At 39.5% G+C, this 25,423-nt stretch overlaps 1 protein-coding gene across 1 annotated transcript in view; it reads left to right on the top strand.

Moving 5' to 3' along the window:
- The first annotated feature begins 298 nt into the window (after positions 1-298).
- Positions 299-25,423, top strand: part of CERKL (ceramide kinase like) — a 618,864-nt gene continuing 593,739 nt past the window's right edge. Inside the window, 2 exon segments of the mRNA XM_053698522.1 lie at positions 299-353; positions 356-757. Of these exon segments, the coding sequence (XP_053554497.1) occupies positions 299-353; positions 356-757 (457 nt within the window).

Below are 25,423 nucleotides of genomic sequence, written 5' to 3'. Positions count from 1 at the left end.
TTTTTTTTTTTTTTAAAAAAAGCAAATTGTAGATATACCTGTAAGTTAATATGAAATGCACTTTCATGTCCCTTTATACTATTTTTATGTCACTTTACATGAGGAGAAAACACGAACAAAACTATGGACTAACCGGTCATTTTATAAAAATGAAACAAAATAATAATAAAAAAATAAATATTTTTTTGTGATCGATTTTGTAGCACTGTATATTTATCTAGAGTTGTGTGTTTAAGTTTAGCAGCTGAGCTAACAACTCACAATGGTTTTGAAAGCTCGCTCCAATCTACAGCTAGAGATGGCGTCGCGCGTGCCCGCTGGTTACCCTGGCAGCCCCGGCCTCAGTTCGGCCACCTGTCACCCTGCCTGAGAAACTCCAAGAGCGGCGGAATGGGGGAATCCCTGCGACTACCTGGCTTTTCACGCCGGGTAAGTGCTTGGAGTGATAACACAGAAGATCTACATGAGAAGCAACAAGTGACTTCCAGCCCACGGCTCTATGTTAAGCGACCAGCTTCGGTTCCCCATCTTATCGACCGCTGTGATGAATGGAGCTCGGGAAGCGATCGATCTGGGGTCAGGGGTCACAGTGACCCAGACGAGCGGTCCCAGGGAGATTCGAATGCACAATTCTGCCGGGATCACTGCAGGGAACCGACCTTACTCAGGGGAATATTTGAAATAGATAAGAAAAGCTGTGATGTGGTGCTGACATCTGATCACCTGACTTGGACCCCCATTCATCCGGAGACCCCAGGTAAGGGGGCGTGGTCTGAAATCAGTTTAGGGGTTTTAAAGTTAGCGCCAAAGTTTCTAGCAGCTTTAGTAAAAAGCTTTTGTTACCCTTGGTTGGTGCTTTTGTAACATACATTAGCGTCACATTGTAAACTATCGGATACCGATAGAGAGAAGTAGTATCTGATATTTATTAAACAAAAAACTCAGCGCCAACATTTTTAGATCTTTAATTTATACTGTGTTGGTTCGCAAATAAAAAATATTGTTCTCAAATGCGGATAGCTAGCGATGTTATATTTAGAGTGGTTTATCAGTAGTAGTGCAATGATTTGTGATTTTTGTAACTCCAGTAATAATGTTATCTACAACTTGTTATCTCTACCCATTGAATTTATGTTATTGGTAGCGTTGCCAGATTCTATATTTTAAGTACCTAGTAATATTAAAAGGATATGAACCCCTCAAAAATTATTTTGTGATTCAGACAGAGCATATCATTAAAAAAAGACTTTCCAATTTTATTATCAAATTTGCTTTGTTCCCATTATATTTTGTGTTGAAGAGATACCTAGGTAGGCAACTAGAGCTGCGCACTACATGGCAGGGAATAGTGTTGCTATCTAGTGCTTTTGCAAATGGATAACATTCTTGCAAAACTACTGCCATATAGTGATCCAAAAATGGCCCGCCTTCTAAGCATACATACCTGCTTTTCTACAAAAGATACCAAGAGAGCGAAATAAAATTGATAATAGAAGTAAACTAGAAATTTATTTAAAATTTCATGCTCTATCTGAATTGTGAAAGAAAAAATTTAGGTTTCATGTCCCCTTAATGTAAAAAAAAAAATGGATTGGACAATAAAAAGTGTGGGTCTGTCAAATATGGGCATAAACTGACAAAGGCTGCAGGAAACAAGGTCTGATCTGTGGGCTCATCTGGACATATAGCAGAACGAAACTAAGATAAGTGGTCTGAGCTAGTCATATAACTGGCAGGCATTGGAGTCTGACCTTTGCTCCCCTGCAATCTGATCTATATATGATCATGGCCCCACCTATTGCCTTTTCTCGATGACTTACTGGTTGTCCAGTTTTTTTTTAAAGTACAGCTTGCAACCCTACTTGTGTCTTGTGAATGATGTAACAACCACCATCTGCAGTGAGCTCTGTTGTTACCGTGTAAGCAAAAATAATAAAAATTGTTGAAGTTAAAATATTTTTGCTAAAGTTAAACAATATCTATCAGTCATGACAGAGAGGTAATTGGACGTTAATATTTTGTTTAATGAAATGAAGATTAACCCCTTAGTGACCACATCACTTTTTATTTTTTTACTGTTTGGGACCAGGGCTATTTTTACATTTCTGCTGTGTTTGTGTTTAGCTGTAATTTTCCTCTTACTCATTTACTGTACCCACACATATTATATGACATTTTTCTCGCCATTAAATGGACTTTCTAAAGATACCATTATTTTCATCATATTTTATAATTTACTATACAAAAAATGATAAAATATGATGAAAAAATTGAAAAAAACACTTTGTCTAACTTTGACCCCCAAAATCTGTTACACATCTACAACCACCAAAAAACACCCATGCTAAATAGTTTCTAAATTTTGTCCTGAGTTTAGAAATACCCAATGGCTACATGTTCTTTGTTTTTTTTTGCAAGTTATAGGGCAATAAATACAAGTTGCACTTTGCTATTTCTATACCATTTTTTTTTTTTTTTTTTAAATAGTTTTTTTATTGAGGTTTAATAACTCATTGACAACAGTCTCATCAACAAAATACATTGTACACTTATATTATATTGACATGACATTACACAGTGGGCACCTCAATTTTTTAAATCTTATAGGTTTTGCGAGTTCCTCAAACAAACAGGTCCAGTCGTGGGACCAAAAGTTAAACAAAACAATTGAGGATATGGCAACGTAGATAATAGTAAAGATTGCAATTTCAGCTTATGTGGGATAAATACAGATTATGAAGTGTATATACAATATCAATATAATAGAGCATAATAAAGGCATCAGGGTAACTCTGTAGAGAACATCATTTGGAAAAGCATGGAGTATAACCTCTCTCAGTTGTTATTATAATCCAATAACCATTAGTACTGAGCCTCCATTAGAACATAGGCAATCTCAAAACCATTATCTTAAGTAAACTTCAGGAAACAGGAAATCACTATGAAATCAATGATCCTGTGATGAACCCCTGTGAGCCATTCTATCATGGTGCAGGGAGAGAAAAGCTAAGTCGTGGCTCTACAGGTAGGGCAGAGGCTACTAAACTCTGCCAAAAGGGTGCAGAGAGAAAGGGAATCATCCCCAACCGCACAGAAGTAATGAGGAGTAGGGGAAGGGGGGAGGGGAAGGGGGGGGGGAAGGGGAAGAGGAGGGGAAGGAGGAAGGGAAGGGGGAGGAGGAGGGGGGGAAGGAGGAGAGAGGGGAAAGAGGAGGGGGGAAGGAGGAGGAGGGGGGGAAGAGGGAGGGGAGGAGGGGGGGAAGAGGGAGGGGGGGAGGGGCGGGGGGAAAGCCAAAAATGACAGGTCTGACTATTGTTAACTAACACTCCTAACGTAGAGCCCAGAGATATTGACTGAGCAACTTGACATTGTGACTATCTGAATAAGGACAGCTAAGCATGTGGACAGCCCAGACTAAAGTGTACATTTCAGACAGAAGCTCTAGGTTAATCATACATGGCAATATAATGATAAAATATGTAGGCTATCATCCTGTCTATACATAAAACATTGATACTAAGCATTTATACCTGTATGGGCCCTAGTTATCATGCAAGAAGTGACAAGAAATGTAATATATATAAGAACTCGTTCCACACATGTGTATAACATCTAACATAGGTCTCCCAATTGATACCCATAACTCTAGACACCTATGCGTTGTCAGCAGAGTGCCATAACACTCGGGAGCCTGGGCCTGGAATTATTCAGAATAGGGGCTCCTAAATTTTTAGAAAGGAGATAGGAAATATAGGGTTGTTAGTTTACAGGCATAATGACAGACTTCAACACAACTGTAGTGTAGATATGATAACAGGCCGCTAACTAATAAAAGGCCAACGCTCCAAGGTAATTTTTTCCTAAGTAGTTAACGAATGTAGCACAGGTCAGGTTAGTACTCAGTTCATATGTAGGAGCTGCCAGCCTTTAGATTCTCATCATTGCTCTGGAACTCAGATACAGTTAATCTGGGGAGACCCAGAGGGACATATATATTTATGACAATAGTTGTTTAAGACCAGCGCTATTAATAGCATGTAAACTCATGTATAGTCTAAAGTCTGCCCAGTCACCTCTTGGAACATAAGGAAGCAGGAGGAAATCCTCTGGTGGGGATCCGACTATTTGTCATCATGAGCCGATTTCTAATCGCAAGTGAGAGGAAGCCTCCAACCGACCGAAGCACTAAGTTTCTTGTATATCCTGTAGTTGCTCCGGCGGTCATACCCGCCTCCCATATGTCCCGCTCACCCCGTTTGCATGCAGTCAAACCCTCCCACGATCAGATGGGGGCAGCCAGCCTGGGGGGCCGATGGAAAGCGATGACACCAGGTCCAGGATATTAGAGCACCATGAAAGTGGCCCCCGTCAGGCCGTCGTAGCGTGGCCACATGGCTCTTTCCAAGGGGGGTCGCGGATAACAGAGCGCGACCTCTGTTCCGATCCACAGGGTCTATGCCCGCTAGCAAGTGTTCGTGCTGAGCTGCTCCCTCTGCGGTCATGTCTCTCATAGCGACAAGGGGCAGGCAGGGCTCTTTATCGGTGTCTGCACTCACCAGTGCCTTCAGCGGGAGACCCTCCTTTGGATCCTCATACACTATGTCCCGCTGTGACTCCGGTGCCGCCTCCCGTTCCTCAGCAGCAGCGATGTGGCGTAAATGTGCCTCTTGGATTTTTTCAGTGAGAGCGTCTAGTCTCTCGCACATTCGCTGTCCATGGTCCTCCAGTAACTGCCTGATGTCCGAATACAGCACAGGGATCTTCATGGCAGATAGTAGCATCTCCTCAATCGAAATGGCGCTTCAGCGCGAGACAAAGAGCTCCGGCTCGATTTTTCAGTTAAATTGTAGCTATACAGGCACTAGTTTGCTATTCACATGGCCAAGGCTTATTTACTTGTCACAGTCCTTCCAATACCAGTCATTTAGTCTGGTTTTATCAAGGGTAGTTCATATTTACTAAAACTTAGATGAGGAGCTCTTAATCAATGCGTCTTCTAGCAATGGCGGTTGGCTCCCCCCCCCCCTCTATACCATTTTTTCTTCTTCAAAATTTGCATAAGTTACATTATAACACTGATATCTTTCAGGAATCCCTGAATATTCAGTCACATGTATATATTATTTTTAGTAGACAACCTAAAGTATTGATCTAGGCCCATTTTGGTATATTTCATGTCACCATTTCATCGCCAAATGCGATTAAATAAAAAAAATAGTTAACTTTTTCACAAACTTTAGGTCTCTCACTGAAATAATTTACAAACAGCTTGTGCAATTATGGCAAAAATGGTTGCTTCTCTGGGATCCCCTTTGTCCAAAAATAGCAGACATTTATGGCTTTGGCATTACTATTTGGTAATTAGAAGGCTGCTAAATGCTGCTGCACACCACATTTGTATTATGCCCAGCAGTGAAGGGGTTAATTAGGTAGCTTGTAGGGTTAATTTTAGCTTAAGTGTAGAGATCAGCCTCCCACCTGACATATCCCACCCCCCTTAAACAGCTCTCTTGCCTCCCCCACCTCACAATTGTCACCACCATCTTAAGTACTGGCAGAAAGCCTGTCAGTACAATATATATATATATATATATATATATATATATATATATATATATATATATATATATATATATATATATATATATATATATATATATATATATATATATTTATTCTGCAGTGTTAGATCTCCCCACCCCCCAAACAGCTCTCTAACCCTCCCCCCTCTACCTATTTGCCACCATCTGGGGTACTGGCAGCTGTCTGCCAGTACCTGGTTTGCTAAAAAAAAGTGTTTTTTTTGGGGGGGCATAAAAGCCAATTTTCTGTAGTGTAGCTGCCACCCTCAATAGCCTACCCTTCCCCCTCCCAGATCACTTTCTTTAAATTTAATTACCCCCCTTTCCCTCTCCTTCCATCCCATCACCTTCAATGTATTGGTACTCGTGCTCACACACCCGCGCGTGCGCCCCCCCCGCTCGCTCCCAACCACTTGTGCGCACCGGATCAGGAAGTGATCCAGTGATGGGCTGCCCACCCGCCTCCCTGCTATGGCTCCCACCCACTTATGATCGGCACCATCGCTGGCCTATGCAGAGAGGGCCACAGAGTGGCTCTCTCTGCATCGGTGGGTAAAAAAAGGTATTGCAGTGATGCCTCAATATCGAGGCACCACTGCAATATTTTGAAAGCAGCTGGAAGTGATCACGATCGTTTGCACCGCTTGAAACCTCTAAGGAAGTACAGGGTACGTCCTTGGTCATTAAGTGACAGTTTTTGTAGGACGTACCCTGTACGTCCTTGGTCGTTAAGGGGTTAAGAGGTTAACATATAGTGAAAGCCAAATAAACTTGCCTGGCTACATATTATGGTGCTTGGATAATACTTATACAGTACTTCATACTTATTTGCTGCTTCTGTTTGGTCATTGTAGGGGAAATACAATAAGTGTGTGTTGTGGGGGGTGATTAATTTTGACTATGTGCTTAACCCCTTTGCAGGCCTTGAAGAGATAGTAAATTTAAACTTTTTTTTTCTTACCTTATGTTTTTAGTCTTTCCTTTAGATATGCACTTTAACTTTACTTGACATTCATAACCACTTGTTTTAATCTTAATGTTGCCTTTTATTAGCAGTCTGTGAGGGAATCTCCCAAGCCTGCAGTGTTTTATTCTTCTATGTCTCTGTGGGTCGGTATAGACAACAGTAAGGCTTTACTGCCCCATTCTCTAGTTAGATCAAGCAGTCCTGTTTTTGCCACACACGAGCAGTACTTACCTCCCAGCTGGCAGAGTAATGCACACAATAATTATTGTTTCCGTTGCTTTGTAGCTGGATGGATGGTAAGTACAACGCGTGTGTGTGATAACAGAAATAGCTCACTATAACAAGTCGCCTTCTGGTTGGCTGTACTGTCGAAAGCGACTAAGAAGCAAAAATACTTCTCCACCTTATATATAGTAAAAGAAGTGCAATGCTTTAACAAAATACAGTGTTTTCATTTTGCACCAGAATGCATGTTTATACATCACTGATACTTAGGTCTCAATTGTTCACTGACTAGTAATGATAAAAACTTACATTTGGACAGGGCCACATCTTCAGAGGAAGGAATAAAAAAAAAAAAAAAAAATCAGCGGAATAATAAGATTGCAAAAAAAAAAACAAATCATATGCTAACATTTAACATTTTATTATTATTATTATTATTATTATTATTATTATCAGGGATTTGTAGAGCGCCAACAGATTCTGCAGCGCTATAAACATAGGCGGTAACAAGATAACATTTATAGGGATCAAATGGGTAGAGGGCCCTGCCGAGAGTTGCACTGCTGTAGTCGGCTCTTATGAAGGTGATCTACAAGCAGCTGGGCTCATAGGCTTACATGCTAAGGGGTTCAAGGGAATTGCAATGGAGTTAGGAAAGGTTAGTGTAGGTTGTATGCATCCCTGAACAGTAGAGTCTTTAGGGAGTGTTTGAAGTTTTCAAAACTAAGGGAGAGTCTTGTGGAGCGAGACGGAGAGTTGAACAAGATGGGAGACAGTCTAGAGACGTCCTGTAAATGGGAGACTTAGAGTCCAGTTGCCACAAAAAGTAGTGAATTTGGCAGGAGATGATGCAGGACCCAATTCACATACCTTAAAGCAGAAAAGAGAGAGTAGGGTTAACTTGCTGTAGTGAGCATTCCTTAGCAGATGTCAATAGGCAGTTTTTAGAGAACAGGACATACTGTCATCATGTTTCCTCATGGCACTTTGCACCAAGGCCAGGTTACAGGAAGGGGTTCTGCAATAAGCTTGGAGGCAGTCCTTGCAACTATACAAGTAAACAAATCTCAGGAACGTGATTTTTTTTTTTTTCAAAGTGTCATCTTTCCCTTTGGGAAGTCCATGTTTGCTGAGCTGCCCAGGTGCCCAGTGCTAATTATTGGATGTGCCATTTTGCAAGTGCTATATAATGCCACTCACATGCAGATGAATGCCAATTTATGGGATGCTTCTTCCTTCTATATACACTACCAAAGAGATAATTTCTGTCATCAAAGGAGATAAAATATTCAATTATTGTCTGAGTTTCCAAACAATGTAAAATATGCTTCCTTAAACGACCAGTCAACACTGTAGATTTGCATAATCAACAAATGCAAGATAACAAGACAATGCAATAGCACTTAGTCTGAACTTCAAATGAGAAGTAGATTTTTTTTTCTGACAATTTTAAAAGTTATGTCTATTTCTACTCCCCCTATACCATGTGACAGCCATCAGCCAATCACAAATGCATACACGTACCATGTGACAGCCATCAGCCAATCACAAATGCATACACGTACCATGTGACAGCCATCAGCCAATCAAAAATGCATACACACTTATTCTTGCACATGCTCAGTAGAAGCTGGTGACTCAAAAAGTTTAAATATAAAAAGACTGTGCACATTTAGTTAATGGAAGTAAATTGGAAAGTTGTGTAAAATGGCATGCTCTATCTAAATAATGAAAGTTTAATTTTGATTGAGTGTCCCTTTAAGTTATGTATTTTTCCACTCCCCCCTGTACCATGTGACAGCCATCAGCCAATCACAAATGCATACACGTACCGTGTGACAGCAATCAGCCATTCACAAATGCATACACATTTATTCTTCCACATGCTCAGTAGGAGCTGGTGACTCAAAAAGTTTAAATATAAAAAGACTGCACATTTTGTTAATTGAAGTAAATTGGAAAGTTGTTTAAAATTGCATGCTCTATCTGAATAATGAAAGTTTTATTTTGATTGAGTGTCCCTTTAATGACAGTTTTAAATATTTTTACATTTATTTTTTATGGTTATGTTTTGTGACATAGTGCTTTAATTTTTGTTATATACTATTTGTATTGTTTAATTCTAGTCTATGATTGCGGCTGACACAGTAAAACGTGCAATACTGTGTGTGTGTGTCTTGGTGCACACGTCTTTTTTTTATTTTTATGCCAAATACATGAATGTTCACTTATACTTTATCTTAACACAGTGTAGAATTGAGCTACTGTGTGAGGAGCATAGTGGTTATATAAAGGTAACCAATTTGGAAATTCCAAAAAAGTATAACATATAATCCTTGCAACCTCTCTGATGGCCGAGTTGTGGGCATTAAGTGTAGTTCCTCCTTTACTACATTAATAAGTAGATAACAGATCAATTTCGAAACGTGTTACCTAAAGAATAGAGTACCACAGTATAAAGTATTCTGCACAGAAAAATTTGGCAGCGCCTAAGAAAAAATAAAAATAAATAAAATCTCCAGTAAAAGTCTAAACGGCCTCTCAAAAATAAACCGACACGTAAAACCCCTACATCCGCCATCAAACCCACATCGGAACTAAAAATAAAAGTATTAACCCCTAAACCAACAACCCCCCACATGCAATATGCCTAATTAAACTATTAACCCCTAATCGGCCAAACCCACACAACGCAATAATCCTAATAAATCTATTAACCCCTAATCTGCCAAACCCCCACAACGCAAATGACTAATTAAATTACTAAACCCCCTAACCTAACACCCCCTAAATTAACCTTAATTACCTAAATTAAAAAATACTAAGTTACAATTAAAATAAAAAAGCTAACATTACTTAAAATAAAAAAATATTTTTTAAAATGAATCTTAAGATTACAAAAAATAAAAAAAGTCTAACATTACATAAAATAATAAACCAAATTATCAAAAATAAAAAAATTAAACCTAATCCCTATGAAAATAAAAAAGCCCCCCAAAATAAAAACACCCCCTAATCGAATACTAAACTACCAATAGCCCTTAAAAGGAGCTTTTGTAGGGCATTGCCTTAAGTTAAACAACTCTTTTCCTTAAAAAAATACGAAGCGTAACACCAAACCCCCAAAATAAAAAAACCTAACACTAAAAAATCCTAAACTACCCATTACCCTTTAAGGGGCATTTGTATGGGCATTGCCCTTAAAAGGACATTCAGCTCTTTCACTGCCCTTAATAGGGCATTTGGCTCTTTTAAGAGTGCCCAGAAATCCCTAATAAAAAACAAAAAAAAACAACAAACCTCCAAAAAATAAAACTCACCGTTCCTGAAGTCCGGCGGAGAAGGTCCTGTTCCAGGCAGTGAAATCTTCTTCAAGCGGCCGACATCTTCTTCCAAGCGGGGACCTCTTCCTTCTTCATCCAGGACCAAGCCGGCACAGAGCGGAGATGAGCAGGACCTACGACCGCGGAGCCATGGAGCGTGGAGGATCCTCTTCTTACAATCGCCGCCATACACTGAATACTGAATTCAAGGTACGCGTTTAAATTTGGCGTCCCTTGCATTCCTATTGGCTGATTTGATTTTTCAAATTTAAATCAGCTAATAGGATGAGAGCTACTGAAATCCTATTGGCTGAATTGAACATTATTTTTGATAATTTGGTTTATTATTTTATGTAATGTGGGGGTTTGGCGGGTTAAGAGTTAATAGAATTATTAGGATTATTGCTTTGTGTGGGTTTGGCGGATTAGTGGTTAATAGTTTTATTAGGTTTATTGTAGAGCTGCAACAACTAATCGTCATAATCGATTATGAAAATAGTTGTCAACAAATCTCATAATCGATTAGTTGGTTTGCAATTAGTTGGTCTGTGCACAACACCAGCTGCTTCACTCCAATGAGCTCCTGCACCTGGTATTGTGTTTTATGGTTATGCCCTTAGCCTAAAGGACATCTACAGATGTTTACTTTTCACTTTTTCAGGACAGTATAAGTTTACAACTGCCCCTGGCTTATGTGCAACCCAGATATAATAGTCATCATTTGGATCGTTTAAATTAAATCAGGTAATATGAAACTATGCTTTGCATGATATAGTGCCAAGCTTGTTATTTACACCTAGCCCCTAGATTGATGGAAATTATTTAAATTGATGTTCACTATTACCTTTTGCACAATTATTAGCTGATGCTTGCTATTGCTGATTATATACTGTATAAATAAACGTGTAAGGCTTTGTCCTATTATTGATATATAGGCCCCAATTTATCAAAGTCTGGCGGACCTGATCCGACAGTGCGTATCAGGTCCGCCAGACCTCGCTGAATACTGCAAGCAATACACTCGCCGTATTCAGCATTGCAACGCCGCCCCCTGCAGACTCGCGGCCAATGGGCCGCCAGCATGGGGGTGTTAATCAACCCGATCGTACTCGATCGGGTTGATTTCCGGTGATGTCTGTCCGCCTGCTCTGAGCAGGCGGACAGGTTATGGAACAGCGGTCTTTGTGACCGCTGCTTCATAACTGCAGAAACACGGGGCATAAACACGGGGCATCAAGCTCCATTCAGAGCTTGATAGATAGGCCCCATAGTCTTTAGCACTTTTGATTTGTTTTTTATTGTTTGTTTATATTTTTAATACATTTTGATATGTACCAGATTCAACCTTTATAAGTATATATCTGTTGCGCATGCGTTAGGTGTTAGTTACTATTTTCAGGGAGTTACAGTGTTCTAATACTCAGCGCAAGTCTTGCCTAGCCTGCCTTTGTGTGGCGAGGTGAAAATGGAGTAACATTTCTCAATTTTTGCTGCGTAAGTCCTTGCGCTGAATATGTGACACCGATTTGCGACGTTGTTCTATGTTAGCTTATGGCAGTAAAAACTGTGGCTGACAGGTGAAATATAGGTGCCGCGTTTATATGCAGCGCTGTGTTTGTGATACCAAAACCGCGTAAAAACAGGCGTTGATGGCTTTTGCGGGCAACTCCGTATATGTAATCTTGCCCCAGGATGCTAGTCCCAGGACTTACAAGGGAATGTGCATCTGGCATTTGCAGGCACAGTTATGTTATTTTCCTATTCAGTTTAAGGAAGTTTACTATAAGATTTCACGGGATTCCAGTGAAATCTCATGAGATCACAGCAAAGGAATTATAATGCTGATTGGCTATTGTTTTTTTTTTTTTAGACTTGCAGATGGCAACAGCGAAAGTATAAACGTTCACAGAGCATTTACTCTGATGAGCTGAAGAAATTTTGTTGAAAAATACCTTCCCTTTTTACATAGAGATTTTCAGGTGATATTTTCATGTCAACTTTTTACGGTTATGCTGCATCACTTTTAAGTCATTTAGCATATGAGTATTATGTTTCTTTAATGTTAGTCTGTGCAATACAAATTTGAACATTTTTAACATTTAGCTAATTTAAGCTTAATTATAGCTAAAACTTTAGCTGGGTGGTCAGTAAAATCAGCTGAATGGTGCACCCACTAAAAAGGTCCTGGGGAGAACACTGGTATAATATACTTCTGACGTTACAGGAGAGCACTTACAAGAAACAGAGCCAAATGAATAACGCAAACAAACTACTTACAGCTGTAGCACCGACTACTAGAACACAGGTAACAGAAAAATGTATGGTTAACCTGTGAAAGCATGACTTAATATTATTATTAACAATTTATAATATAACACTTTCTCCAACATTGGTGTGTCCGGTCCACGGCGTCATCCTTACTTGTGGGAATATCTCTTCCCCAACAGGAAATGGCAAAGAGTCCCAGCAAAGCTGTCCATATAGTCCCTCCTAGGCTCCGCCCACCCCAGTCATTCTCTTTGCCGTTGCACAGGCAACATCTCCACGGAGATGGTTAAGAGTATGTGGTGTTTAGTTGTAGTTTTTTTATTCTACTATCAAGAGTTTGTTATTTTAAAATAGTGCTGGTATGTACTATTTACTCTGAAACAGAAAAAGATGAAGAGTTCTGTTTGTGAGAGGAAGATGATTTTAGCAGACAGTAACTAAAATCGTTTGCTGTTTCCACATAGGATTGTTGAGATGAAGTAACTTCAGTTGGGGGAAACAGTTAGCAGACTTTTCTGCTTAAGGTATGACTAGACATATTTCTAACAAGACTGTGTAATGCTGGAAGGCTGTCATTTCCCCTCATGGGGACCGGTAAGCCATTTTCTTAGTCTCAAACAGAATAAAGGGCTTAATATGGGCTATAAAACTAGTAGACACTTTTATTGGCAAAATCGATTGCTTTATTTGGGCATTTTATACATGTTTATTCTTTTAATTCACACTTATAAGCTTGGGGAACGTTTTTTAACGTCAGGCACTGTGTTAGACACCTTTCCAGTCAGGAAGGGCCTTCCCAGTTGTAGGCTGAGCCTCATTTTCGCGCCATTACTGCGCAGTTACTTTTGAGAGCAAGGCATGCAGATGCATGTGTGAGGATCTGAAAGTTGTTGGAAAAGTTCCTAGAAGGCTTCATTTGGTATCGTATTCCCCCCTGGGTTTGGTAAAGTCGCAGCAAAGGCTGTAGCTGGGACTGTAGAGGGGTTAAAACTGTAACCTGCTCCGGTTTCTTTATTTTAAGGGCTAAAGCTCTGAAAATTGGTGTGCAATACTTTGAATGCTTTAAGACACTGTGGTGAAAATTTGGTAAATTTTGAACAATTCCTTCATACTTTTTCACATATTCAGTAATAAAGTGTGCACTGTTTAAAATTTAAAGAGACAGTAACGGTTTTGTTTAAAACGTTTTTTTGTACTTTCTTGACAAGTTTAAGCCTGTTTAACATGTCTGCACCTTCAGATAAGCTATGTTCTATATGTTTGAAGATCAATGTGTGTCCACCTTCAAAATTGTGTGATAATTGTGCCATAGCGTCCAAACAAAGTAAGGACAGTATTGCCACAGATAGTAAAGTTGCCCAAGATGATTCATCAGATGAAGGGAGTAGACATAGTTCTACATCATCTCCTTCTGTGTCTACACCAGTTTTGCCCACGCAGGAGGCCCCTAGTACTTCTAGCGCGCCAATGCTTATTACTATGCAACAATTAACGGCAGTAATGGATAACTCCATAGCAAATATTTTATCCAAAATGCCTGCATATCAGAGAAAGCGTGATTGCTCTGTTTTAAACACTGTAGAGCAGGAGGGCGCTGATGATAATTGCTCTGTCATACCCTCACACCAATCTGAAGGGGTCATGAGGGAGGTTTTGTCGGATGGGGAAATTTCAGATTCAGGTAAAATTTCTCAACAGGCAGAACCTGATGTTGTGACATTTAAATTTAAATTAGAGCATCTCCGCGCACTGCTTAAGGAGGTGTTATCTACTCTGGATGATTGTGACAACCTGGTCATTCCAGAAAAATTATGCAAGATGGACAAGTTCCTAGAGGTTCCGGTGCACCCTGACGCTTTTCCTATACCCAAGCGGGTGGCGGATATAGTGAATAAGGAGTGGGAGAAGCCCGGCATACCTTTTGTCCCCCCTCCTATATTTAAGAAATTATTTCCTATGACCCCAGAAAGGACTTATAGCAGACAGTCCCTAAGGTCGAGGGGGCAGTTTCTACTTTAAACAAGCGCACTACTATTCCTATCGAGGATAATTGTGCTTTCAAAGATCCTATGGATAAAAAATTGGAGGGTTTGCTTAAAAAGATTTTTGTACAGCAAGGTTACCTCCTGCAACCCATTTCGTGCATTGTTCCTGTCACTACAGCAGCGTGGTTCTGGTTCGAGGAACTAGAAAAGTCGCTCAGTAGAGAGACTCCGTATGAGGAGGTTATGGACAGAGTTCACGCACTCAAGTTGGCTAATTCTTTTATTTTAGATGCCGCTTTGCAACTAGCTAGATTAGCGGCGAAAAATTCAGGGTTTGCAATTGTGGCGCGCAGAGCGCTTTGGCTAAAGTCTTGGTCAGCGGATGTATCTTCCAAGACAAAATTGCTTAATATCCCCTTCAAGGGTAAGACTCTCTTTGGGCCAGAATTGAAAGAGATTATTTCAGACATCATTGGGGGAAAGGGCCACGCCCTCCCACAAGATAGGCCTTTCAAAGCCAAGAATAAGTCTAATTTTCGTTCCTTTCGCAATTTCAGGAACGGACCGGCCTCTAACTCTGCATCCTCTAAACAAGAGGGTAATGCTTCTCAAACCAAACCAGCCTGGAAACCAATGCAAGGCTGGAACAAGGGTAAGCAGGCCAAGAAGCCTGTTGCTGCTAACAAAACAGCATGAAGGAGTAGCCCCCGATCCGGGACCGGATCTAGTAGGGGGCAGACTCTCTCTCTTTGCTCAGGCTTGGGCAAGAGATGTTCAGGATCCCTGGACACTAGAAATAGTTTCTCAGGGTTATCTTCTGGAATTCAAGGAACTACCCCCAAGGGGAAGGTTCCACATGTCTCACTTATCCTCAAACCAAATAAAGAGACAGGCATTCTTACATTGTGTAGAAGACCTGTTAAAGATGGGAGTGATACACCCAGTTCCAACGGCGGAACAAGGAGTGGGATTTTACTCAAATCTGTTTGTAGTTCCCAAAAAAGAGGGAACTTTCAGACCAATTCTGGATTTAAAGATCCTAAACAAATTTCTCAGAGTACCATCGTTCAAAATGGAAACCATTCGAACGATTCTACCCACAATCCAGGAAGGTCAATTTATGACTACCGTGGATCTAAAGGATGCATATCTACATATTCCTATCCACAAAGAACATCATCAGTTCCTAAGGTTCTCCTTTCTGGACAAACATTACCAATTTGTGGTCCTCCCATTCGGGTTAGCCACTGCTCCAAGGATTTTCACAAAGGTACTCGGATCCCTTCTAGCGGTTCTAAGGCCAAGGGGCATTGCAGTAGTACCGTACTTGGACGACATTCTAATACAAGCGTCGTCTCTTTCAAAGGCAAAGGCTCACACAGACATCGTTCTGGCCTTTCTCAGATCTCACGGATGGAAGGTGAACATAGAAAAAAGATCCCTGTCTCCGTCGACAAGAGTTCCCTTCCTGGGAACAATAATAGATTCTTTAGAAATGAGGATTTTCCTGACAGAAGTCAGAAAGTCAAAACTTCTAAACGCTTGTCAAGTTCTTCATTCTATTCCTCGTCCTTCCGTAGCTCAGTGCATGGAAGTAGTAGGGTTGATGGTTGCAGCAATGGACATAGTTCCTTTTGCGTGAATTAATCTAAGACCATTACAACTGTGAATGCTGAAACAGTGGAATGGGGACTATACAGACTTGTCTCCAGTGATTCAAGTAGATCAGAAGACCAGAGACTCACTCCGTTGGTGGCTAACCCTGGACCACCTGTCCCAGGGAATGAGCTTCCGCAGACCAGAGTGGGTCATCGTCACGACCGACGCCAGTCTAGTGGGCTGGGGCGCGGTCTGGGAATCCCTGAAAGCTCAGGGACTATGGTCTCGGGAAGAGTCTCTTCTCCCGATAAACATTCTGGAACTGAGAGCGATATTCAATTCTCTCAGGGCTTGGCCTCAACTAGCAAAGGCCAGATTCATAAGATTCCAATCAGACAACATGACGACTGTTGCTTATATCAATCATCAGGGGGGAACAAGGAGTTCCCTGGCGATGAAAGAAGTGACCAAAATAATAAAATGGGCGGAGGATCACTCCTGCCACCTATCTGCGATCCACATCCCAGGTGTGGAAAACTGGGAGGCGGATTATCTGAGTCGTCAGACATTCCATCCGGGGGAGTGGGAACTCCACCCGGAGATCTTTGCCCAGTTGACTCAATTATGGGGCATTCCAGATATGGATCTGATGGCGTCTCGTCAGAACTTCAAGGTTCCTTGCTACGGGTCCAGATCCAGGGATCCCAAGGCGACTCTAGTGGATGCACTAGTAGCGCCTTGGACCTTCAACCTAGCTTATGTGTTTCCACCGTTTCCTCTCATTCCCAGGCTGGTAGCCAGGATCAAGCAGGAGAGGGCCTCTGTGATCTTGATAGCTCCTGCGTGGCCACGCAGGACTTGGTATGCAGACCTGGTGAATATGTCATCGGTTCCACCATGGAAGCTACCTTTGAGACAGGATCTTCTTGTACAGGGTCCATTCGAACATCCAAATCTGGTCTCCCTCCAGCTGACGGCTTGGAAATTGAACGCTTGATTCTATCAAAGCGTGGGTTTTCAGATTCTGTGATAGATACTCTAGTTCAAGCCAGAAAACCGGTAACTAGAAAAATTTACCATAAAATATGGAAAATATATATCTGCTGGTGTGAATCCAAGGGATTCTTATGGAATAAGATCAAAATCCCTAAGATCCTTTCCTTTCTTCAAGAGGGTTTGGATAAAGGATTATCAGCGAGTTCTCTAAAGGGACAGATTTCTGCTTTATCTGTCTTATTACACAAACGACTGGCAGCTGTGCCAGATGTTCAAGCATTTGTTCAGGCTCTGGTTAGGATCAAGCCTGTTTACAGACCTTTGACTCCTCCCTGGAGTTTAAATCTAGTTATTTCAGTTCTTCAAGGGGTTCCGTTTGAACCTCTACATTCCATAGATATTAAGTTGTTATCTTGGAAAGTTTTTTGTTTTTGGTTGCTATTTCTTCTGCTAGAAGAGTTTCAGAGTTATCTGCTCTGCAGTGTTCTCCGCCCTATCTGGTGTTCCATGCAGATAAGGTTGTTTTGCGTACTAAGCCTGGTTTTCTTCCAAAGGTTGTTTCTAACAAAAATATTAACCAGGAGATAGTTGTACCTTCTTTGTGTCCGAATCCAGTTTCAAAGAAGGAACGTTTGTTACACAATTTAGACGTAGTCTGTGCTCTAAAATTCTATTTAGAAGCTACAAAAGAGTTCAGACAAACTTCTTCTCTGTTTGTCGTCTATTCTGGTAAAAGGAGAGGTCAAAAAGCGACTTCTACCTCTCTTTCCTTTTGGCTTAAAAGCATCATCCGATTGGCTTACGAGACTGCCGGACGGCAGCCTCCTGAAAGAATCACAGCTCACTCCACTAGGGCTGTGGCTTCCACATGGGCCTTCAAGAACGAGGCTTCTGTTGATCAGATATGTAAGGCAGCGACTTGGTCTTCACTGCACACTTTTGCCAAATTTTACAAATTTGATACTTTTGTTTCTTCAGAGGCTATTTTTGGGAGAAAGGTTTTGCAAGCCGTGGTGCCTTCTGTTTAGGTAACCTGATTTGCTCCCTTCCTTCATCCGTGTCCTAAAGCTTTGGTATTGGTTCCCACAAGTAAGGATGACGCCGTGGACCGGACACACCAATGTTGGAGAAAACAGAATTTATGCTTACCTGATAAATTACTTTCTCCAACGGTGTGTCCGGTCCACGGCCCGCCCTGGTTTTTTAATCAGGTTTGATGAATTATTTTCTCTAACTACAGTCACCACGGCACCCTATAGTTTCTCCTGTTTTTTTCCTCCTGTCCGTCGGTCGAATGACTGGGGTGGGCGGAGCCTAGGAGGGACTATATGGACAGCTTTGCTGGGACTCTTTGCCATTTCCTGTTGGGGAAGAGATATTCCCACAAGTAAGGATGACGCCGTGGACCGGACACACCGTTGGAGAAAGTAATTTATCAGGTAAGCATAAATTCTGTTTTTCTCCTGGTTGGACTTAAAGTGCTTTACACAAGGTTCATTTACACAAGAGGGTTAGAAATTTTAGTTCTGAAAGGCTTGCGTAAACAGGTAGGTCTTAAGTCTTTGTTAATAACCTCTTTTTTTTTTTTTCCAATCCTTTATTTATATATAACAACAGTGCACATCATATATCTATCATATCCCTTTATATTTTCCTTTGCAACTCACAGGGAGCAAAGGAAAGAAACAAAAACATAACAAAAAGAATTTAAGAATCGATTTACAAACAATTATCTGACATCGGTTATATTTTAGGCATATACCAAGGAATAGTCAATAATCATTGCAGAGTAATTGCTACGATACTAAATCCACAACATAGCCTTATTTTACTCTAACGTTTCTATAATATAGAACCTATAACAAATAATTTTAACCTATATAGTTCAGGAAAAAGACAAAATTCCAGAAATGGTAGCTATACACTGTTTTCATAGTAGTTTTCTTTAGCAAAAAAAAATAAGATAAAACAAAAATAAAAAATAAAAATAAAAAAAAAGGGGGTATATAGTACCCGCTTCTCCTCCTCCTCCACTCCGCCACCTCCCCCCACGCCCAGTAAGCCTCATTTGCGGATAATCCCTAACTCATCGGCTCCTTCGAAAACTGATATCAGGGACCTGTCTCCCTAGTCCGTACTAACCAAGCAGGGGGAGATAAGTTGGAAATAACAAGTTCTGCAAATGGGATAGAGTTCAAAAACAGGGTAAGTATAACTCTCTGAATTGCAAAAGAATTAGCTTTAATTATAGGGAGCCACTCCAGAAGGAAGCCTCTTATCCTGATATTAGTTAGAAATTTCGTATCGTAAGATTCAAACAAGATCTGATGCTGTATATCTTTCAAAAAAAACGAGAAGCTCGGAGCTGCATGGTCTTTCCAGTTCTTCAGAATCAGGTGTCTTGCCGTCAGGATAATGGTATTTAAAATTTTAATCTGGGTTTTAGTTCTGAACTCAGAGGTTATTAGAAAAAATCTTCCATTATAAACCGACTCAAGTCTTTATATAATTTACTATACCAATACCAGATCTTTTGCCAAAATTGTTGAATTTTCGGACATGACCAAAACATATGTGGACACCCAAACGATTGTGTAGAGTAAAATCTAGCCATTTTTTCTGGAGATACATAATAATTATTAATTATTTTTGTGTGTGATTCACTCCATGCTACTGATACCCGTAACTTATCTATTGCTAGAAAACTTTGTTTAATCCTGTCCTCTTCCAAGGTAGGAAAGTGTTCCCTCCAGGAATAGAACAACTTAGTCATGTGAAGTTCCCCCTGTTTAGCCAGCATGATATCATATAACAATGATATTGATGTGATACCTAATCCAAATCTACGAATAATGTTCTTAAGATCGGACCATGTAGACAAAAATTCTGTGTCCCATTTCTGGGAAAATACATAGTGACGTAATTGAAAGTAGGCATATAAATTCGTCCTTGGGAGACTAAACTTATGAAAAACCGCCTCTGAAGTCATTAATTGATTTGAGGAAAAAATTTGATGAACAAAGCATAATCCATGTTCCGCCCAACCTCTAAATACTTCTTGGACTATCCCAGGGAAAAATTCTGGGTTACCAGTTATAGGTAGAAACTCCGAAAACAAAGGCGACACTCTTAAGCTATTACAAATTTTGTGCCATGCAATGGTAATATTTTTTATAGATACCAATTTAACAATATTCAGGGGCAATTTCTTTAATGAACAATGTAGGATGGCCTTTGATGAAAAAGGCCGTACCAGATATTACTATTATTATTATTATTATTAACGACTTATAATATAACACTTTTCTCCTGGTTGGACTTAAAGTGCTTTACACAAGGTTCATTTACAGAAGAGGGTTAGAAATTTTAGTTCTGAAAGGCTTGCGTAAACAGGTAGGTCTTAAGTCTTTGTTAATAACCTCTTAATGACAGCTGATGTACGCTGTACATCAGCTATCTTTTGGGCATTTAGGGGTGTAATAGCTCAGGTCTGGCTAAGACCCAAGTTTTAACAGGCGTGAAAATTCCTTGTGACACGCAATGTACACATCTCACTTTCAGTGAAGTCCTGTAAGAAGTGTGTGACAATAGCAAGTTTCAACTTACATTTATCCCATCAACACTTAGGTTCAATTTGGCGTGGCCCTTGTGACTCAAGTAGTATGAAACAATCTCAGTGTACAGAAATTGTCGTTGACACAGTTTAACGGCCTATAAAGTTCAATAAACAGCAAAACAGCACACAGTTATTATTCAAGGCACATAACTCTGAATTAGCCACTTCCAAGCACAGAGAAAAGAAAAAAAGTGGTCCCAGCCTCCAAAATTATAAAAAAGAACCTTTATGACTTTATATCAGGGTCCAAGGAAGAAGACAACATTTTGAGCCTACAATAAGACCTTAAAAGGACAGTCAAGTCCAAAAAAAAGTTTCATGATTCAAATAGGGCATGTCATTTTAAACAACTGTACAATTTACTTTTATTATCAATTTTGCTTTGTTCTCTTGGTAGTCTTAGTTGAAATCTAAACCTAGGAGATTCATATGCTAATTTCTTAGATCTTGAAGTCCGCCTCTAATCTGAAAGCATTTTGACAGTTTTTCACCACTAGAGGGCATTAATTTATGTGTTTACATAGATAACATTGAGCTCACACACGTGAATTTACAGAGGAGTGAGCACTGATTGGCTAAAATGCAAGTCTGTCAAATGAACTGAAATAAGGGGGCAGTCTGCAGAGGCTTAGATACAAGGTAGTTACAGAGGTAAAACATGTATTATTATAACTGTGTTTGTTATGCAAAACTGGGGAATGGGTAATAAAGGGATTATCTATTTTTTTAAACAACAAAAAGTCTGGTGTTGACTGTCCCTTTAACCCCTTAACAATGCCCTGCTATCTGGCTTTGTTTATAGCGCAGGTGTTGCCAATGCCTATATCTTCATGTCCCTGGAAGTGAGGTATTTAATTTACTACAAAATAAAAATGAAAGAACATTAAACATTAATTTTATGTTAACATTATTGTGCAGTGTGTGCACAATTAAAGAGGGTTAGGAGGCACTCAACTTTTTAGCAGCAAGTTTTATCCAGCTTTTGTCCCCTGAAACTGTAACCTTTTCCCCAATAGCTCACCTGTCAAGTAGAAAAAATATATATTTTTAAACCATTTGACAGGGTTGTTTGCCAATCACAGCCATATCACTAGTGCCGTAGGCTGCATAGAATGATTGCGCTATACATGCATTGCTCTTCTCTTTTATGCAGCCAACAGCCTCAATCAGCGCAGAAGTAAAGGGTGCTTGTAATATGGCTGTGATTGGCGAACAACCCTGCAATGCGGTTTTAAAAAATAAATTCTGCATCTGACAGGTGGGCTATCAAGAGGGAAAGGTGGCAGTTTTGGGGACCTAAATCTAGGTACAAATGGCTGCAGAAAAGGTGAGAGTACCCCTGCCCATAACCCCTATTTAATTGTTCACATACTGCACAATAATGTATACAAAATATATGTTTACTATCCCTTGAAAGTTTAGTGAAAAATTATATTTTAACTTATGTAGTATTCATACCATAAAGACCTAAAAAATGACATTTGACTTTATCAATACATATTTTACATGTTTTCATTTACTGAATATATAATTTTATATTTTCATCTCATAAGAATGAATGTACTGTTAATCCGTGCTTTAAACTTTAATTTCTGTGTCACTATAAGAGTACTGCAAAGCTCTTACTGCTGTTAACATATGAGGTGTAATCTGAGATATTGATAGCAAAGTGATGTCAACAAAGCTAACGGTAAGTCTATGAAAGAAAAAAAGCTTCCAAACATAACAACGAAGACCCAAAGAAGCTGAAACATAATTAATTCTGAGTGTATATCCTCTTCTGCCATGGTCTTTTATGAACAGATGTGATTGAAATGGATACTCTTAGTCTGTTTTGGATACCTAGAGTAAGACATCTGCCAGTTTATGAGGCTGAGCCATTCAGAATAATGGGAATAGATATTGCTTTGTGTTTTATACACATTAACCCCTTTTGCTGCTTTTCCAATGCACTTTCCTCTGTAGTTCCTTTGAAAGCTTTAGCTATTCCAAGCAATCCTAAGGGGCTATATTTAATCTCCACATTTTACCACAAGTGGGCAAGTGGTAAAGTGCAGCTTGTATAGCATAATGTGCCTGGTGGTTGTCTATGAGTGGTGACTGCAGGTTGCTCCTGGAGTGATATATATACTGCCTCTCCCTTTAGGGCACGTTTTATATGTAATAAAGGGATGTTTCTGTCTTGGTTAAATTGATTCATGGCATGACTGTGGGGGGCAGTGTAATACTATAGCATGCAATATTATAACAGTTTCTGTTATTTATAAATCTTACTTAAATGGAGATACAAGTTTAGAAAGAACATGCTCTATTATGTTATATGCAAGCAATAGTGCACATACGCTCTAACTATGTGTTAAACCAGAGCAAAGGGATTCAATGCATAGTTAATTTCAGCACCAGTGTAACAGTAACTACTGAGCTACCTGAGCCAGTGACAAGAGACAATTGTGTGTAACTGTAAATCACCAACTAACTCTCAGTAGGAAAGGAAATTTGATAACAGAAGTGAATAGAAATAGTATTTAAAATTACATGTTCGCTCTGAATCATTAAAGGGAAAGTCTTCTTTAGCGCTGCGGAATCATACAGTGTATGTATGTGTGTGTGTGTATATATATATATTTCTGTCAGATAATGCACCACTTTGCCCAGAAAATTGTTGCAATTACAAATGTTTAAGGATTCTCATGTTTATTTCTTTTGTTTGTAATGATATAACACAAAAAAGTGGGAAAAAGCCAAATCTGACACATTCCACGCAAAATTCAGAAAATAGACTGGACAAAATTATTGGCACCCTCAATTTAATATTTGGTAGCAAACCCCTTGGAAAACAAATCTGAAATCAATTGCTTCCTCTAACCATCAATGAGTTTCTTACACCACTCTACTGGAATTTTGGACCACTCTTCTTTCACCAACTGCTCCAGGTCCCTCAGATTGGAAGGGTTCTTTTTTCCAACTGCTGTTTTGAGATCTCTCCACAGGTGCTATGGGATTAAGATCTGGACTCATTGCTGGCCCGTTCAGTACTCTCCAGCACTTTGTCTTAAACCATTTCTAAGTTCTTTTTGACGTGTGCTTTGGGTCACTGTTTCGTCTGTCCATAGCACATTCTCCCAAAAGGATTTTTGACTTCCTCAGGTAAGTTTTCACAAACTCCAATCTGGCTTTTTTATGTTTCTGTGTCAGCAGTGGGGTCCTCCTGGGTCCTACCATAGCGTCCCTTTCATTCAGATGTTGACGTATAGTGCAAGCTGACACATTTGTACCCTGAGCCTGAAGGTCAGCTTGAATTTGTCTGGAAGTTGATCAAGGTTCTTTATCCACCATTCGAACAATCCTTTGTTGCAATCTTTGATCAATTTTTCTCTTTTGTCCACATCCAGGGAGATTAGCTGTAAACTTCTTGACAATGTTGCGCACAGTGGACACAGGAACATTACGATCTCTGGAGAGGGACTTGTAACCTTGAGACTGTCCATGCTTTTCCACAATTCTTTGCTTCTCTTTCTCTTCTCCATGCTCAGTGTGGCACACAGAGACACACAACAGAAAGATTGAGTACATTTGTCACCATTTTAACTTGTTGCTGGTGTGGTTTCTATATTGTCAGTAGTGCACCTGTTAATTGATACAGGTGAGTTTAATTACAAATTACAGGAGCATCACAAACTTGGAATGCAATTATTTCTTACAATTTTGAGAAGATACCATAATTTTGTCCAGTCCATTTTTGGAGTTTTGCATGGAATGTGTCAGATTTGGCTTTTTTTCCCTCCACTTTCTTGTCATACCATTACAAAAAAAATAAAAAAATAAACAGTGGTGCATTATCTGACAGAAATGCATGACTGTATATGTGTGTGTATGTGTGTATATATATATATATATATATATATATATATATATATATATATATATATATATATAATATTTATTTATATGTATTTACTAACATATACTCATAAAACCACATAAATACATATGTACACACATATAGATATATATATATATGTGCATTGGGGCGCTTTGCAGTCAAGTAGATGAAAACATGTAAAAACATATTAATGCAATATACATTTTTAATGAAGAGTTATACTGTGTATTTGCAGTATACATTTCACACTCCAATGTTCTGTACATAACAGAATATGTTCTATGTATTTCTAAATAGATATTCCTATATATATCGTACCAAAATACCATCAGATATATGTAGAAATAGAAATATGTATTTATGAATACATAGAGCATATTCTGCTATGTGAAGAACATTGGAATGTGAAATCTTTTTTCATGTTGGGTTAGCGCACTTGAGAATATGCAATCAGGTTTGCACGCAATTATGGTGTTAGGTTTTTCTCCCACTTTTTTTCTCTCCATTGGGAATACGTTAATGCATGCTATATCCTAAGTTCAACTTTTTACTCACATTGGGTTAGTGCGTCAGCGAAAACATTTTACTTTCAACTACCTGAGGCACACAAAAAGCTTACCTCTTAGCGTAGTTAGCGTGTGATCTGGAGCAAAAAATACAGCTCCACTTGTAATCTGGCCCTAAATAGGTCCTGGAGAGAGCACTGTATATGATCTTTATCGCCCTTTGTAAAATATGATGTATAACATTTAGCAAGACAATTAGAAAGGGTCAAAATCATTTAAAATCAAGTGCAAAACTAATGAATTGAAACACTTATGCAAGAGCATTTTCCCATTCCCACTTGTAATAATGAAATGAACATAGAAACCAATTTTAACTATTCAGATAGAGCATACAATTTTAAACAGCTTTCCAGTTTACTTGTGTTATCGCATTTGATTAATACCCTTTGTATCCTTTGTCAAAGAAGCAGCAA

This window comes from Bombina bombina, chromosome 1 (genome assembly GCF_027579735.1).
Source record: "Bombina bombina isolate aBomBom1 chromosome 1, aBomBom1.pri, whole genome shotgun sequence".
Lineage (NCBI taxonomy): Eukaryota > Metazoa > Chordata > Amphibia > Anura > Bombinatoridae > Bombina > Bombina bombina.
This window is presented reverse-complemented; position numbering and strand designations above follow the sequence as displayed.